At 42.3% G+C, this 14664-nt stretch overlaps 1 protein-coding gene across 3 annotated transcripts in view; it reads right to left on the reverse strand.

Moving 5' to 3' along the window:
- Positions 1-3672: 3672 nt before the first annotated feature.
- CEMIP (cell migration inducing hyaluronidase 1) overlaps positions 3673-14664 on the reverse strand; it is a 100916-nt gene continuing 89924 nt past the window's right edge. For all 3 annotated transcript variants that reach the window (XM_058033221.1, XM_058033219.1, XM_058033220.1), the window contains exons 22-29: positions 13333-13548; positions 12198-12409; positions 11558-11743; positions 10662-10866; positions 9827-9913; positions 9361-9518; positions 7818-7918; positions 3673-7205 (exon numbers count right to left, since the gene is read on the reverse strand). In XM_058033221.1, coding sequence (XP_057889204.1) covers positions 7078-7205; positions 7818-7918; positions 9361-9518; positions 9827-9913; positions 10662-10866; positions 11558-11743; positions 12198-12409; positions 13333-13548 — 1293 coding nt within the window. In that variant the 3' untranslated portion in view covers positions 3673-7077. The remainder of the gene's footprint in view (positions 7206-7817; positions 7919-9360; positions 9519-9826; positions 9914-10661; positions 10867-11557; positions 11744-12197; positions 12410-13332; positions 13549-14664) is intronic.

The following is a 14664-nucleotide window of genomic DNA, read 5'->3' on the forward strand; positions in this document are numbered from 1 at the left end:
GCAAGATTGAAAACAAGGTCATGGTTGAGCTCTTGCTGAGTGAATATAAAAATAAAAATTTAATAGTTGTATTTATGTGACAATTGCTATTATTTCTGAGATTCATGCCTGAAGGCCATCTTGTATATTTGGGATTCTTTTTAACTTGTCCTTCCTGCAACTCCATTTCATTCAACTTCTTTTTGCAAAAAATTTAGAAATGAGTCCGTTTTCATCCCCTCATCTAAAATGATATTTCAGAAGTGTCCAAAATAGTACATATTTGAAATTATATGAGACTTTTATATGAGTATTTTATTATTCATCCTGCCAGTTGTATCCACAGCCATACCTTGTGCCTTGCCAACCCTTGATAGTCAGCTGCTGTCTTTCAGGTGCTGTACAGCATGTTAATCACTGGGTGGACTTTAGATAATTGCACTTATAATAGGATGCAGTTGCTAGGACCTTAATGGAAGCACAGACATGCAAATGCTTCGGCATTTTAGACAGCAGTTGAGCACAAGATTTTGGAAAAACAACTGTCTTGCCTTTAATGTGGGTACAGGTAGTTTGTTGTGAACTAATGAGCTGTGCAACCTAATGAGGGCAAGACCACTTTCCTTTTTATCACCACTCCTCTCAGCCTCTGTTCCCACATAACATCAGAATTTAAGCCATATTGCTCAGTGCTCAGATAAACCAACTAAGGCCTGAAATTATTTCAGCCATGTTGTTATTTCTGGCAGTAGTGAATAAGCCAGAACAGTCTGTGATGAGAAAATCAACTTTAGATTTGTAAAGCAGTCTGTGTTCAAGAGACAGAGCTGCATTGAATACTGGAGCTTTCTACAGGAAAGCAGAAATAAATGAGCTGCATTCATTTCCTTAGGTGTTGCTATCAGCTGGCAGGCCCCTTGCTTTCAGGTGAGGTGTCTGTGCTTTAAGAAACATTATCCTGTACTAATCCTACACCAACACAGGAGGAGAGGAGATGGGGTTATGGTGGGGCTGGTAATTTCATTGTGATCTCACATTACACCTCTGGCAAAGGAAGAGAGAGAAATATTTGTAGGGAGCTTCCTCCTGAGTAATTCCCCATTGAATCCTGTCACTGTTTCCTTATCACAGGCCCCTGCCCATGTCCTGACAGTGCTGAGACACTCCAGCTGAGCCTTACACTGTGAAATTGTGAATAGATCCGTTTGCAAAGTGTTGCAGCTCTCGCTGCCGTTTTGTTAAGGTTGTTGTTGCCTTGTTGGTGAGGTTATTCAGTGAGGAACGGGCTGGGTTTAGCTCCGCGCTGAGGGAGCATCTCCTGGAGGGTTTCTATGAAGGAGGAAAGGTGTGGCTGCAGCCCTGCTTTGTGCACATCACTCCCCACCCTTTGCTCAGATGGGGGTGGCAGAACAGCCCCTGAGAGAGCTCCGGGATCCAGGCGGAGAAAGCCGGGACACAGCGATGGGCCGGCTGCTCCCAAAGGCCGCAAGCGCCGCATAAACAGCGCTAAATCTGGGGACACGGACAGACAGACATTCCTGTGCTCCACAGCGCTGGGGAGAATAACCAAAGCTCTGTGAGGCAGCGGAGGGAGCACCCCTACACCCCGCAGATGGCAGCAGGAGCGGTGACAGCTCCGTTTGGCCCTTGGTGCCCGGGAGAGGCTCGAAGGAACATCAGGGCTCGGCCGGGACCGGGAGCGCCGGGAGCCGAGACCGGCCGCGGCCACCAGAGGGCGCGCGCGGACAGGGAACGGCCTGCTCCGGCTAAAAGTATAGAAAAATTAAAATTAATATAATATAATATAATATAATATAATATAATATAATATAATATAATATAATATAATATAATATAATATAATATAATATAATATAATATAATATAATATAATATAATATATTTGTTACATTATAATAATAAACTTTATAATTATATACATGATATTATACTCAATTATATATTATATATAAATAGTATATAAAATATAAATCATAATATATAAATAATAATATATAAAATATTTATTTTATATATTACATAATGTAATTATGCATAATATTATATTTATATATTATATATTATGATATATTACTTAATATATAATATAATTATAATTACAATGTATAAAATATTATATTATATTATATTATGTTACGTTACGTTACATTACATTACATTATATTATATTATATTACATTATATTACATTATATTTTATTACATTATATTATATTATATTATATTATATTATATTATATTATATTATATTATATTATATTATATTATATTATATTATATTATATTATATTATATTATATTATATTATATTATATTATATTATATTTATGATCTTTTATATAATATAATAAATTATAATATATTATAAAGTGGCATTTCTGGATATGGTTTAGAAGTGGACTTTGGAATGTTTGGTTATGACTGTTGGACTCAATGACCTTAGGGGTCTTTTCCAAAATAAACTATTCCATTATCTTCTAGTCTATAATACTCTTTTAATAATTTATGTTCTCTTTATAATGTAATCTAAGTGTTAAATCATGTTATATTTTATGAAAAAAAATATATTTTTATGTTTTTTGATCTTAGGTAACAGATCCACTCAGCCATCCCTGGTCCCAAACGCATAGATATATATGCACACACACACACAGGGCAGCAGTGATGTCTGCCTGTGTCCTGGCAGAAGTTGAGGTGGAGGGAACCCTCTTCAAATCTCCTTTTGAGTCCCTAGAGTGGGGTGCATTTCAATTTTCCTAGCCTGTCACCCCACTGTGCCCCAAATACAGGCCTTTTTATGGCTGCAATATCCCCCTTCCCATTCCCATCTCCTTCCCTTCCCGTCCCCCTCTCTCAGATCCTGCAGCTGTGACCAGGCAGTGAAAGGTGCTGTGGTCTGTGTGGACTGGCCAACAAATACACACAGGGACTGCTTGGCCCCTTGGGTTTGTCTTTTGAAATAAGCAGGGAGACAAAAATAAAATTGCGCTGGGGCGTATTTGGCCCTAATGTCCGGCTAGCAATGCGGGAGGGAGGTGGCCGACACCCCCGGCGCATGTATTGCCAGCCCCCCTTGGCGTCCTGGCCTTGGGCTGGGCTGGATGCACGGTGTGGATGGAAAGCGCAGCAGGACGAAAAAAGAGGCGTCCACTAGCTGGGGGCTAACTCCGATTTATTGAAGGGTCGGATGACACAGACCGGCAAGGAGAGTGCCAACCAGCAAACGGCCTCAAACAGCAGGGAAGGCAAGTTTTTAAAGGGAAGGGGTGGAGAGAGGAGGGAAGCCCAACTAGCCAACCAGGGAGAAGCACAAACATAACTGACATAAGGAACTGACCAATTAATACAACATAAAGGAGGGGCCCCGGGACCACAGCCAACCACAGCCCCCAGAGAGGCGAAGCTTCCAGAAAGCTAGGAGGAGTGGGGGGTGATTGACTGGGCCCAGGGAGGAGGAAAAACTTACATATAAGGTGTACAGGGGAGGGGAAATTATATAACAAAGGGAGATTGGCAGTTGAGGGGGAAAGGGGGTAACCAGGGAAACCAACTGTCAGGAGAGGCAGTGGCGGGAAAATCAGGGATGGCAGGAACCATTTGTACATAAGCAGGGGGAAAATACATAACATGGGGGGATAACTGGGGAAATTAAATAACACAACACAACATAAAATAAGAAATTTGCACAGAATATTTATTTTGATAAACATTGTGTACTCCAAACAACTACGTGTTATTTCAGTTGTAAGCCACAATCTTTTGGAAACGACGTCCCAAGAGCTCTTGTCATCATAAACCTGACAGTCAATGCACCACCACGGTCTGTGGACATAGAGAGCTTTCAAGTGCAAAGCAGATTATCAGAAAAGACACATTGCCAACCTCCTTAACAAACTGGACAATGCTCAACTCCAGTAAAAATGCTTCATATGTCTGCAATTTAGTTGTCTTAGTGCCATTGTAATAAATTAATAGAAAATATATCTTTTTTTTTTTCATTGGAAAGTCTATAAGAAAATGTACAAACATCTAACTCCGAAAAAGGACCAGCTGTTTCGGCGACAGGTAAAACAAGCAACTGAACAGAGGCAATAAAACCCAAACATCCGAACAAACAAAGAGACAAACAAACAAAATGCAACCAAAAAAAACCCCACTCCACCAATGGCAACTGTGCAGGCAAACATGGAAACATCTGCAGTAATAAAACCTTACAGAGAGGGTCACTGCAGCTCGTTCAGGGGATGAGAATTGGGGAATTCACTGGTCAGAGTTCATTGCAGCTTCTAGAACGTGCAGAGACTGAGCAGGAGTCACTTGGCACAGAGCTCTTGTGACTGGGATGGCACCAGGCTCCATTCTGTCTCCAGAGGACACAAGGGCGTCACCTGTCACCAGGAGCCCTGGGCATTTCCCTGCACACAGCCAGGATGCTCTGCTGGCTGTGTGATTGATTCCCTGCAGGAATTCACAGCACAGGACCCTCCCCAGCTCCAAAACAGGCCCCACCTGCCAGGCTCAGCATCACAGCACAAGCTGCTGAAGTTTTCTCTCTTAATAAGGTGAGATCTTTTAGGAAAGGAAAAGCAAATGCTTTTTCCTAGAGCCAAGTCTTATGCTTTCACCCTGAGAAGTCCCAAAACAGCAAAATCAGAAGCTACACTTCAGCACAAAGGAAACATGCTCCTGGAAGCTGAACAAAGCAGTCCAGGGGACAGACCCACCTGGTGGGATGCTCCTAGGTGCTTGCACTCTTAGAGGAAAAGGGAAATGGCTGTGGCCAGTGGAGCACTGCAGAGGGCAACCCCAGCAATGGGGCTTGTACAAAGCAAATCCCACTCCAGGCATATCCCAAGCCTGGCTTTCCTGCCCACCATCTACTAAGTGCTCAGAAAGGAAATATTTCTGCTTTGGTCCATCTCCCGGAAGCAAGTGTGTTCCACCAAAACTGCTGCAATCAACAGCACTGGGTCAGGGCAGGGAAAAGGTTTAGATAACCCAAACTGACAGACCCAGGGAATTCCTGTTAGTCTCTTCCCTTGACTTCGTGGATCTGGCACTGCTGTGGCCATCATGGGACATCAGATAAACGTTCTGGATGATCACAGTTGAAACACCAGTGAGACTGACTCTTTCATAGAATAATTTGCAAAATCCCCAAACTATCATAAGAATTTTCAGGAATAAACAACCCAGCTCATTTGCCTTTTACAAATGTTGCCCATTCACTCTGCAAACAGCACAAATGCCTAAGGAGCATTCATTACCAGGCTCTTGTTGGGAAGCTGGGAAGGAACACTTGTCTCTTTTTTCTTTTTTTTTCCTTGTTAAATACAATACACATGACATTCAGTGAATTCAAAACAATTTTGTAGTAAGACTGAAAAGAACATTTCCAGTTTCAAAACCCAGGAGAGGCTTGAGTGGAATGTAACCTACAGTATACTTAAATTTTGTTCATGCTTGCTTTAACAATCAGAGCAACTTATCTAAACCAGTATCTGCACAGCCTTTGGAATGACAAACAAAATCCTTGATTTTTAGTCTAATTTCAAGGTAGTATTTTTGATATTGTGGGGAAAAAGAAAAACCTAATTAATAAACAAAGTAGCCCTCAGCAATTAGAATAATTTATGTGGCTGTAGGGACAGGCAGAGATAAAGTGGGGAAATAAACCCAAGTCTTACTGGCAAGATTGACATTCTTTAAAAGCTTGTCATGATGTCTTTCACACTTCCCCCTGCCCTCAGATTTCTAAGAACAGCCACAGCCTCCAGAAACGCCTGTGTGGTATTTTGGGGCAACTGACAGAAATAGCACTGAACACCAGAAATGCTTTCAGTGTTTTACCATATAATGGTAACATCCCAGCTTCAAGAGATGCCCCTGTAAAGTCCTGATCCACTCTGATCTGCCATCATTACCCAGGTCTTTGTTTGAAGCAGGGGGAAAGAAGGTACAAGACATCCAACTAGTGCATTGGGATTCCCACTTTAATTCTTCAGTCACCTGGAAAGATCTCATCCAGGTCTCATGTAACCCTTACAGGAGGACCAGGACATAATATCTTAAGCCTGAAGACAAGATCAGAAAGCAGCACACAGCAGGCTGATCCTGTTCCCTCTGATGTCCTGGGAAAGGTGAGGGCAGCTCACCCTATTTGATGCTGAATAAGATGAATCCCAGTATTCCTAGTCAAAAATTGGAAGGTTTGAACTGGGATGGCATTAGCTGGCAGCCATAAACTGATCCTGGATGTTGTTGTACAGAGGAAAAGGCTGAATGCGAAAGGCTGAGAAAATACATGTGCTAATTGACATTGCTCTCCTTCTAGCCTGCAGCTGTTTGTTGAAGGAAAATTTCATATTTGCACAGCCACTATTAAAACACCTCGATCCATAGGAAAAACGCAGTTTTCTGAGGAAGCAGGAATAGGTGGTTCCATCAGTCTCTGCTGGCATGTTTTGTCCACTCCTTCTGTCATTTCTTCCCCAGCTATGTGCCGTGGGCTGCATGTACAACACACACCCCAAAAGAGCTTGATCCAACCTCACAGAAGCTTATGGGGAAGTGTTTGCTGTCCAGTTCCACTTCCCAGCGTCCAGGAAATCACTCAAACCCGATTGCCAACCAGTCTTTGAACTGGCATCCCATGTCTGCGCGAGCAGCTAGTTGCACTACCGAAAAGGAAAAGTCAACTTAGAGGATGGTGGAAGCAACAACCCTTGATGGTCTTCAGACCAAGAGCTCCCCTTCAAGAGGCAGCAGCAGGATCAGTCTGTGCCAGGAGCAGGGCCTGCAGGAACAGCCCAGGCCTCGCTCAGTGTCCCCTGAGCCAGCCTGGCCTGGCCAGCCCCGAGCACACGCCGGTCACACATGTGACTCTTCTGTCACGCGTGGCCACTCTACTACTTACAGTGAGATTTCTTTTTCAACAGCAACAAGAACAACAAAATGCTACGCTGGCGATGCAGGCGGGCGAGGCCTGCGCAGAGCGGTCAGTAGTCCGTCCGTCTGTCCGTCCGTCTGTCCGTCCCACGGGGCGGTGCTGACGGCCAGCAGGCACAGCAAGGTGTCCTCACAACTTCATTTTCTTCACCACAGGAATGGGCAGCGCTTGGTAGATTTTAGCTGAGTCCTCGCTGGTGGCCAGCCTCACCCAGACGGGGCGGAAGCCGCCTTTGAAGCCCACAAAAGCCATTTTTTCTGCAAATCAGAGCAAATACATTTGGAGTGTGCCAGAAAACCACCTGTGTGCATGGCCACACCTCATGGCTGGAGGGCTGCAGGTGCACAAGAGCCATGTGTGTGACACACACACGCACAGATGGAATCATCCCTAAAGCTCCTAGAGCTGATTGCAGCAATGTGCATGTGGAGCTGTATTCTAATGCAATATGTGATGCTCTGAAATCAATATGCTTTGTGCCATCAAGTCAGAATGTTTAAAGAGAAAGCCAGCTAAAAACAAGTTCAGACAAGTAAAAAATCCTGGTTTGGGGCATTTAGTGGGTGAAAAAGCTCAATATTTCTATTATTAAAAGGTCTTTTTATCTAAACTCAATCTGGAAAATGAAATCCCATAAATTATTTACTTCTAAGAAAAACTGCTAGTGTGTTTTTTCTATTTACAGTTTTAAATGGAGCATGTTAACCAAAGCTGCAGTGGATGCAACCTTTCTGAATAAATAAATTACTGGTTCCAGGATGTTTGAGCGCATGCTGATAGAAACAAGCTAGGCAAAGTTTAGAAGCAGAAAAACGGTCCCTTTACTGGAATAATGGGAGGTGAGAAATGAGTTTTTAAAAACTGGTTACCTTTTAACCTAAAACCTTCTCCTGCTCCAAGTTTCTCCAGTACTTTAGTCCATGGTCCTCTTGAAATGAATCTTCCTTTAGATGTCACCAGCACTATGGAGCTGAAGGGAACAAAGACATTTGTAAATGGGTAAAAAGTCAGAACACCTTCCTCACTTGTTTATCCTGAGCACTGGTAACTCCTTTCTCTGTGTGGCTTCAGTTTTAATGCTTCTCAATGCTTTCCAACAGTTTGGTCATAGATTATTTTTCCAGTCATGCAAAACCCATTAGAAAGCAGACAAAAGTAATTTTTTTTATTTTATTTTTAAACATGGTTTTCTAGGATGATTTAAATGTTTCCAACCTGCAGTTCCATCCTGCTTTGCTCAGAGAAACCCATCTTCTCCCTGGGATGCCCTTAGCAAGTCTCAAGCAATTTCTTGTTCTTTCATTAGCAGATTAAACCTGAATAAATTCACTTCCATGAGACTTTTGTTGACCTTACTTTTTTGTTCCTTTCAGCATGCTTCTCTTTAAAAAATTGTGTTAATATTATTACTACTATTCCTGATCAGGAACAGGACTTAGCCAGGATTGAGATTTTTGTAAAGCAGGATGATGGCCTCTCTGAAAAGACTACACATTTTTTATATGAAAAAAGGAAGAAATTACCATGCTTCCTTGAAGTAACTATGTGATGTGATTTTTGAAACCTCTAGAATTATTTAAGACAGTAGAAACACATTTGCCTGCACCTGCATGGCACTCTGCTCAAGCTTCCCTCAAGTCTCTGGAGTAAATGCCAGAACAATATCCTGTCAATCTGCCCACAGCTATTTCAGATCATTTGTCAACAAAGCACTCATATTTTTATTAAATCAGATTTCCAAACAGATTTAATAACAAATATCTTCACTTCCCACGAGCATTCCACAACCTAATGTGGGAACAACCCCTTTGGTTAATGGGGTTTCTGATGTGGTTCCAATTCTCCCTCCAGCAAAAGAAGCCATTGTCCTCCAAGATGCAGGAACATCTCTTGGCTACTTATCACTTATTTCCAAAACTCTTCATTTCTGGCTGCCCATACTTAAAATACAAAATAATCCAGCCTTTAGGCCTGGGCAGGGAATGTGCAAAGGGAAATGTATTTTATTAGTGGAATTATCTGCAATTTGAGAAAGCATACATGCAGTAAAAAAATGCAAGCAGTGTGCATGTGTATGGATCAGTGCTTTGTGAATTTAATTCTGCAATTTGTCTATAACCCACAACATAAATGTAGCTCTGCAGTTTATTAATCACATGCAGCCCTGCACATTATCTGGGGCTCAATCAGTGCCTGAATCAAAGAGTGCATCCTGCTGCTGCCTGCATGCCCTGCACACATTTGGGCTCTTTTGGAGCCATCAGGCACAAAACTACACTGGGTGTATCGCTCTGCTGTTGGCTGATAAAATCCAACATGTGCCCATGTTGGGTGATAAAGTCCAAGAAAAAGATGAGTGTTATGCAGCATTCTTGTACATTGCACCTTAGTGAGAACAGATTATTTACTCACTGATCTTTGATGTTGTTGACATAATTCTCTATCTGTGCTGGGATTCCTTGTAGAATGGAGTTTTTGAATGTCACTCGATCAACAACTTTTCCATGGTGTCCATCAATCACTACCAGCTGGATTCCCTCTTCAGTGAGGAAAAACCTGACACCATCAACCTGGGCAGGGGGAAAAACATCCTTCATTTCACAGTAACACAATTGCAAACAACCACCTGTGAGAAGCACTGATAGTCTTGAGTCATAGGACTGCTGTTTGCCTCAAAGGGCAGAATTCCAGCTCTCTGAGATCCTGCTATCCTGCCTATCAGGAGAAGATACACCCCTTTTTTATTTCCCCCAAAATACAAAGCATAAATTACTCGAATTTAATTCTCCATGGTAACTTTGTAAGCAAGTTTTCCATGAAGATAAAGCAAATGGTGTAGAATTGCACCCCATTAAGTTCATTGAGAGGATTTCCTCACCTCAATGTATGCAAAGTCATCCCTCAGGTGGAAGTACTGTTTCTTGTAAGTTTCTATTTTCACTTCAATTAGGTGGTCCTTGGTCTTCTGTTTACAATAAAAAAAAAAAAACCAACAGATTTTCTAGTGAGAATGTCCATTACCTGAATGCTGCATTTTAATTGAAAACATTTCAAACCCTGCAATTCAATCAACAAGGAAGCTACATAATAAGCACTGACCTGCCAAATTAAATTGCTAATGAAACTGGGCACAATTGTAACCTCTCTGCTCATTCTGTCACCAGTTAAGCTGTTTCACTGAATGGCAGAGTGATTCTTACTTTGCAGAACTGACACATAATTCTCCAAGGCTTTGCTGTGTATTCCTGTTTCAAGGGCAATGAGTGAAAAAACCCAAATAACAGATAAATACCTCACTTCCTCCCCCAGAACCAGACTGGATACTGGAGACTGTGTTATGCATGATATAAATGAGAATAATTCAGCTTTACTGTTCAGTCCCCTGTGTGTCACTGCTGTCCTTACAGCCTGGAGGAGCTGGAGGCTCCAAAATCACATTCACTGGACCAACCTGTCTTCCAGCTCATCAGTTTTCACCCTGTGCTTTCAAGAACAGCACATCACATCAGAGCCCCAAAAGAACAAGCATAGAGCTTGCAATGGCTCTCCACATACTGCAAGAATCTGTTTCATATTTCACCTGCCTGAAATATTCCAGAAAATCAGGCACAGCATATGCCAATCCTGGCACAAAGTTTTACTAAATCTGTGGGCTCAATATATGCCAGATTTACATGAGCAGTGATTATGTGATAAGAAATCAGCTGTTTTACCAGTTGTGCACTGGAGAGTTTCTTTGGCATTGGCACTTCCACTATTGGTGTCTCAATGTACTTGGGGTAGGCTGTGGCCTCACAGTCACTGACACCAGCTGTCTTTGGGATCACAGCTTTGATTCTTATTCTCTCACAGCCCTTTACAGAGCAGAAAGCAAACTTCTCCTTCTCATTTTGAGCTTTGAGTTTCAGAAACAGCAACCTGTAGGCAGGAAAAAAAAAAAACAAACAGCATCTTTCAAACATTTTGTGCAAAAACATATTGTTTTGGTGGACTCTTTTCTATGGTTTGCAATAATTTTCATTGCAGCCCCGTCCCTGTGTTTTATAGTGCCCAACATCTCACATGCAAATAAAAGTGAACTCATCCCAGAAATGAGGAACTCATGGAAAGTAAAACAAAGAAATCAGATAGCACCTGAACACCTTCTGAGCTCTATTCTATATTGACACACATATATAGAAATACATGTTTTGTATTTTAGGTCTTTCTTTCTTTCCCATTATTTTAATCCTTTAAAATAACAGGCTTTGCACTTAGTTCCTGAGCATCCCTGTCATGGTATTCATAAACAGTTGTTGTTCAAAACAATAAGGGCTGTGCATGTCTTCAGTTAAGTTTTGTGGTAAGCACTTTGCTTTTTTCTTTTTTTTTTTCCTTTTCTAATTTGTATTCACTTGGAAAAGCATTTCCCAGAGTAATTGGCAGTGCAGCAGATGCTGTGAGTGACTGGCAGGCCTGGGAGCCCCAGGAAAATTAAACACTGGTCACATCCCCAGAAAACCTTCCTGGTTTGGTTCAATCCCCACTAGTGGCATCAGGCAAACAGCTCCCAGCTCCCGCAGCATTCCCAAAGCAGCAAGGTCCAAACCAGCCAGGCCTGCTGTCTTACCCAGTGTCCTCATCCCAGTAGTAATACCCCTTGGTAGGGTATCTGTGCTCCAGTTTCTCCATTTGGGAGCTTCTGTAGAAGGTCCCAGTTTTGTATGTTTTCTTCAAGAGACGGTTGTGGATGTCTGAGAGAATGGAAAATGTTGTCCCTTTAGGATAGCAAAACCCTACTTGGATCCAGTCATTCCTAAAAATAGCAAAGACCCACATTGTAACAAGTTATAACATAACTATTATTTTCCTGGGCATGCTAGAAGCCAAACTAAATAATTTACAATAAGTTTTTTTCCTGTCCAGTTAAAATTTTCATGGTTTAGAATGGATTAATGCAAAACAAATTAGACATAACAACCGTGCGTTAGTTAAGCAATGTAGGGCAGATCTGCTTCTGCCTTCTACACCTGTGACTTCCATGCACCAGGAATGAATTAGCTCTGAACCTCCAAAAATGAACTGAGTTATCTTACAGAGCTTCCTGGGGGAGGAAACAGGAACCTGAGATGGCTCATGAAAAGATGAACTGAAGGGACTTCCTGGAACAGGCATGTTCCTTCTGGAAGAGCTCATGAGTTGATGACCTCGCCCATTAGAAATGTGCAGTTACATGATTGTGCTGGAATGCTGGGACTCAGTTCACTCACTTGTTGAAGTTGATGAGCCATATGGCCAGCTCTTCAGGGGCTGTCTTGTCCCAGTGGATGGTGTAGCCTTTCCTCAGAGTTACAACTGGCTGATACTGCTGGTAATGAGTGCTTTTGCTCAAAGCCCCTTCCAAGTAGAGTGGGTGATTGTGGTAGTCATTTTTTATTATTTTCATTTTCAGGTTGGCTGGCTTGTAGGCTTGGATGTATATCTGGATGGGAAAAAAAAAAACCAAAAAAACAACCAAACAAAAAAAGAGATCACCAAGAGTTTAATGAACTACAGTGAAAGGTTCAGATACTCTCAATAGATGTGAGCTGGAGCATGTCCTGTGTGCTGGGCAGGAACCTGTGGGCTGTGCACTTATGTTCAATTTCTTAGGCTTCCCTTTCAACAAAGCAAACTGTTTTCAGGAAAAAAAATAAGACTCATTTCCTCATCCACTGAGATGTGCCAGAGGCTGCAACAGGGCTGAGATATTCCACAGCACCCTGCAACCCTCAGCAGCAGGACAGTATCTGCCTCAGACATCTGACTTGTGCTGAACAAGGATCCTTCTGTCTGGCTTTCAGAAGCCTGAAACCCAGCTCAGTGGTTAGAAATTGGCTGTAGGGGCACTGCACACAAAAAAACCCAACTGTTGCAAAACACAAGACAAAACCAGGCCCTCTCAGCAGAGGAAAGTGAGGGCTCTCATGGCAGCAGCACTCAGGGCTCCTGTGGTGGGAAGAATGGTTTGGTGGTCACACACAGGATGAAAGACCATGAAAGCTGAAGTCTAATTTCGACTCATCAGCACATTTCCCATAACACTGTGGGCAACACTTCCTTCCATAAATCAGGGAAAAATAACCAGCTGACAGCCCATGGATTTATGAATATTAATCTGTGAATGCCCACGGAGCTCTCAGGAGGCTTCAGGCAGAAGTTGTTGGGGCTGTCAGCAGCCAAGACCAAGGTTTCAGAAAGTACACCACAGTATTTCCCATGTTCAAAGCCACCTGTGCAGACATGCTGATAAACAAACTCTGAGCACTCTGAAGAAAGTCCATTTCTACAGGTCAAGCTTTAAAGTGCCAACACAATTTTGAACAAACCAAAGTGACAATGACACTGCAAGGTGAGCAGCCTTACCTGTGCAAAGTGCCCACTGCAGATGGAGCCTCTCCAGTCGGGCACATCAATGCAGTCAGGGTGCTTGATTAACCAGTTATCCTCTTTGATCAGGTATGAGCCTGGGTATTCCGATACAGAACCATCCACATCATGAAAAACTGATGTTTTGTCACCATCCATATCCAGATCATTGAACCACGGGCCAGGTTCTCCAAAGAAGACTCTTGAGGTAATCTAAACAAAACAGTGGAACAAATTTACATCTCCAGAAAGGAATTCATCACTTAGAGTACAAGAAAAGGATGCCCTTGTTCACTACTGGCTCAATTTACCCATTTTCTGACTTAAAAGGTGTGTTTGACTTGTTAGGCAGAGCAGACACACATTTCCCTGCTGACCATGGGGGAAAGGCTAAACAAAAATCACAATTTCAGCCTCACCACTGGGAAGGTTTATTTGAAAATTCTAGACAAAGGTTCAGGACTTGGGGCAATTTCGTGAGAGCCACTTCACTCATTGTTAACACAGCCTCAAAGTTCCAAGCCATGTGAAGTCATACCAATGTGGGAAACAGTCAGCCCTGGGAAATGGCTGCTCAGGCAGCTTCTGACTGATATTTTTATCCAGCATAAATAAATGTCATGTCACCAGCCTGCCTTGTGCAATGTGAGAGTGACCAACCAACACTTTTAGGGGAATTTTGCCTTTCCCATCATATTTGGCGCTGGTCAGCACTTTTCTTGACCTGTGAGCAAGCCTGCTAATTTTTTGAAAATTAGGCAACACAAATCATTTCAGCCCAACCACTTTATTTATTTGTTTGTAATGTTTGGCAGCTGGATTTAACAGCTGCTAAAGGTGAACCTCAGTGAAACAGTTAGCATGTATTTGTGCAGGCAAATACAAAAATAACTCAAAAGAACAGGCCCCAGGATGGGCTCAGACCAGCACCCAGAGGTTCATACTGTAATTCAAAATTTGGCAAACTCCTTTTGGCTGGACTCTGCTCTCATTTATGTCTGCAGAACTGGAGTCTGGAATTACCCTAGTGTGCAGGGCTGCAGAATTATCCTGCATCAGCTCAGTTTCACTGGCTGTTCCCCAAAATCAGTATTTTCTGCTTCTAGGTCAGTCAGGCTTTTCAGAACAGACTTCCTTCAGTTGCTTTAATATTATACCACTGTTGAAAATGAGGGGGGGCTGATTCTTCAGTTTCTGAGCCATACAGAAATGGAAATTATTGTCACTTCACTGTTGCTATGAGGTTTTTTTTTAAACAATCCCTGCATCTGTTTTGCTGCAAACCTGATGGATACATTTGGATCTTCTTGTTATTGCACCCATCACATT

Source organism: Melospiza georgiana, chromosome 13 (assembly GCF_028018845.1).
Source record: "Melospiza georgiana isolate bMelGeo1 chromosome 13, bMelGeo1.pri, whole genome shotgun sequence".
NCBI classification, from domain to species: domain Eukaryota; kingdom Metazoa; phylum Chordata; class Aves; order Passeriformes; family Passerellidae; genus Melospiza; species Melospiza georgiana.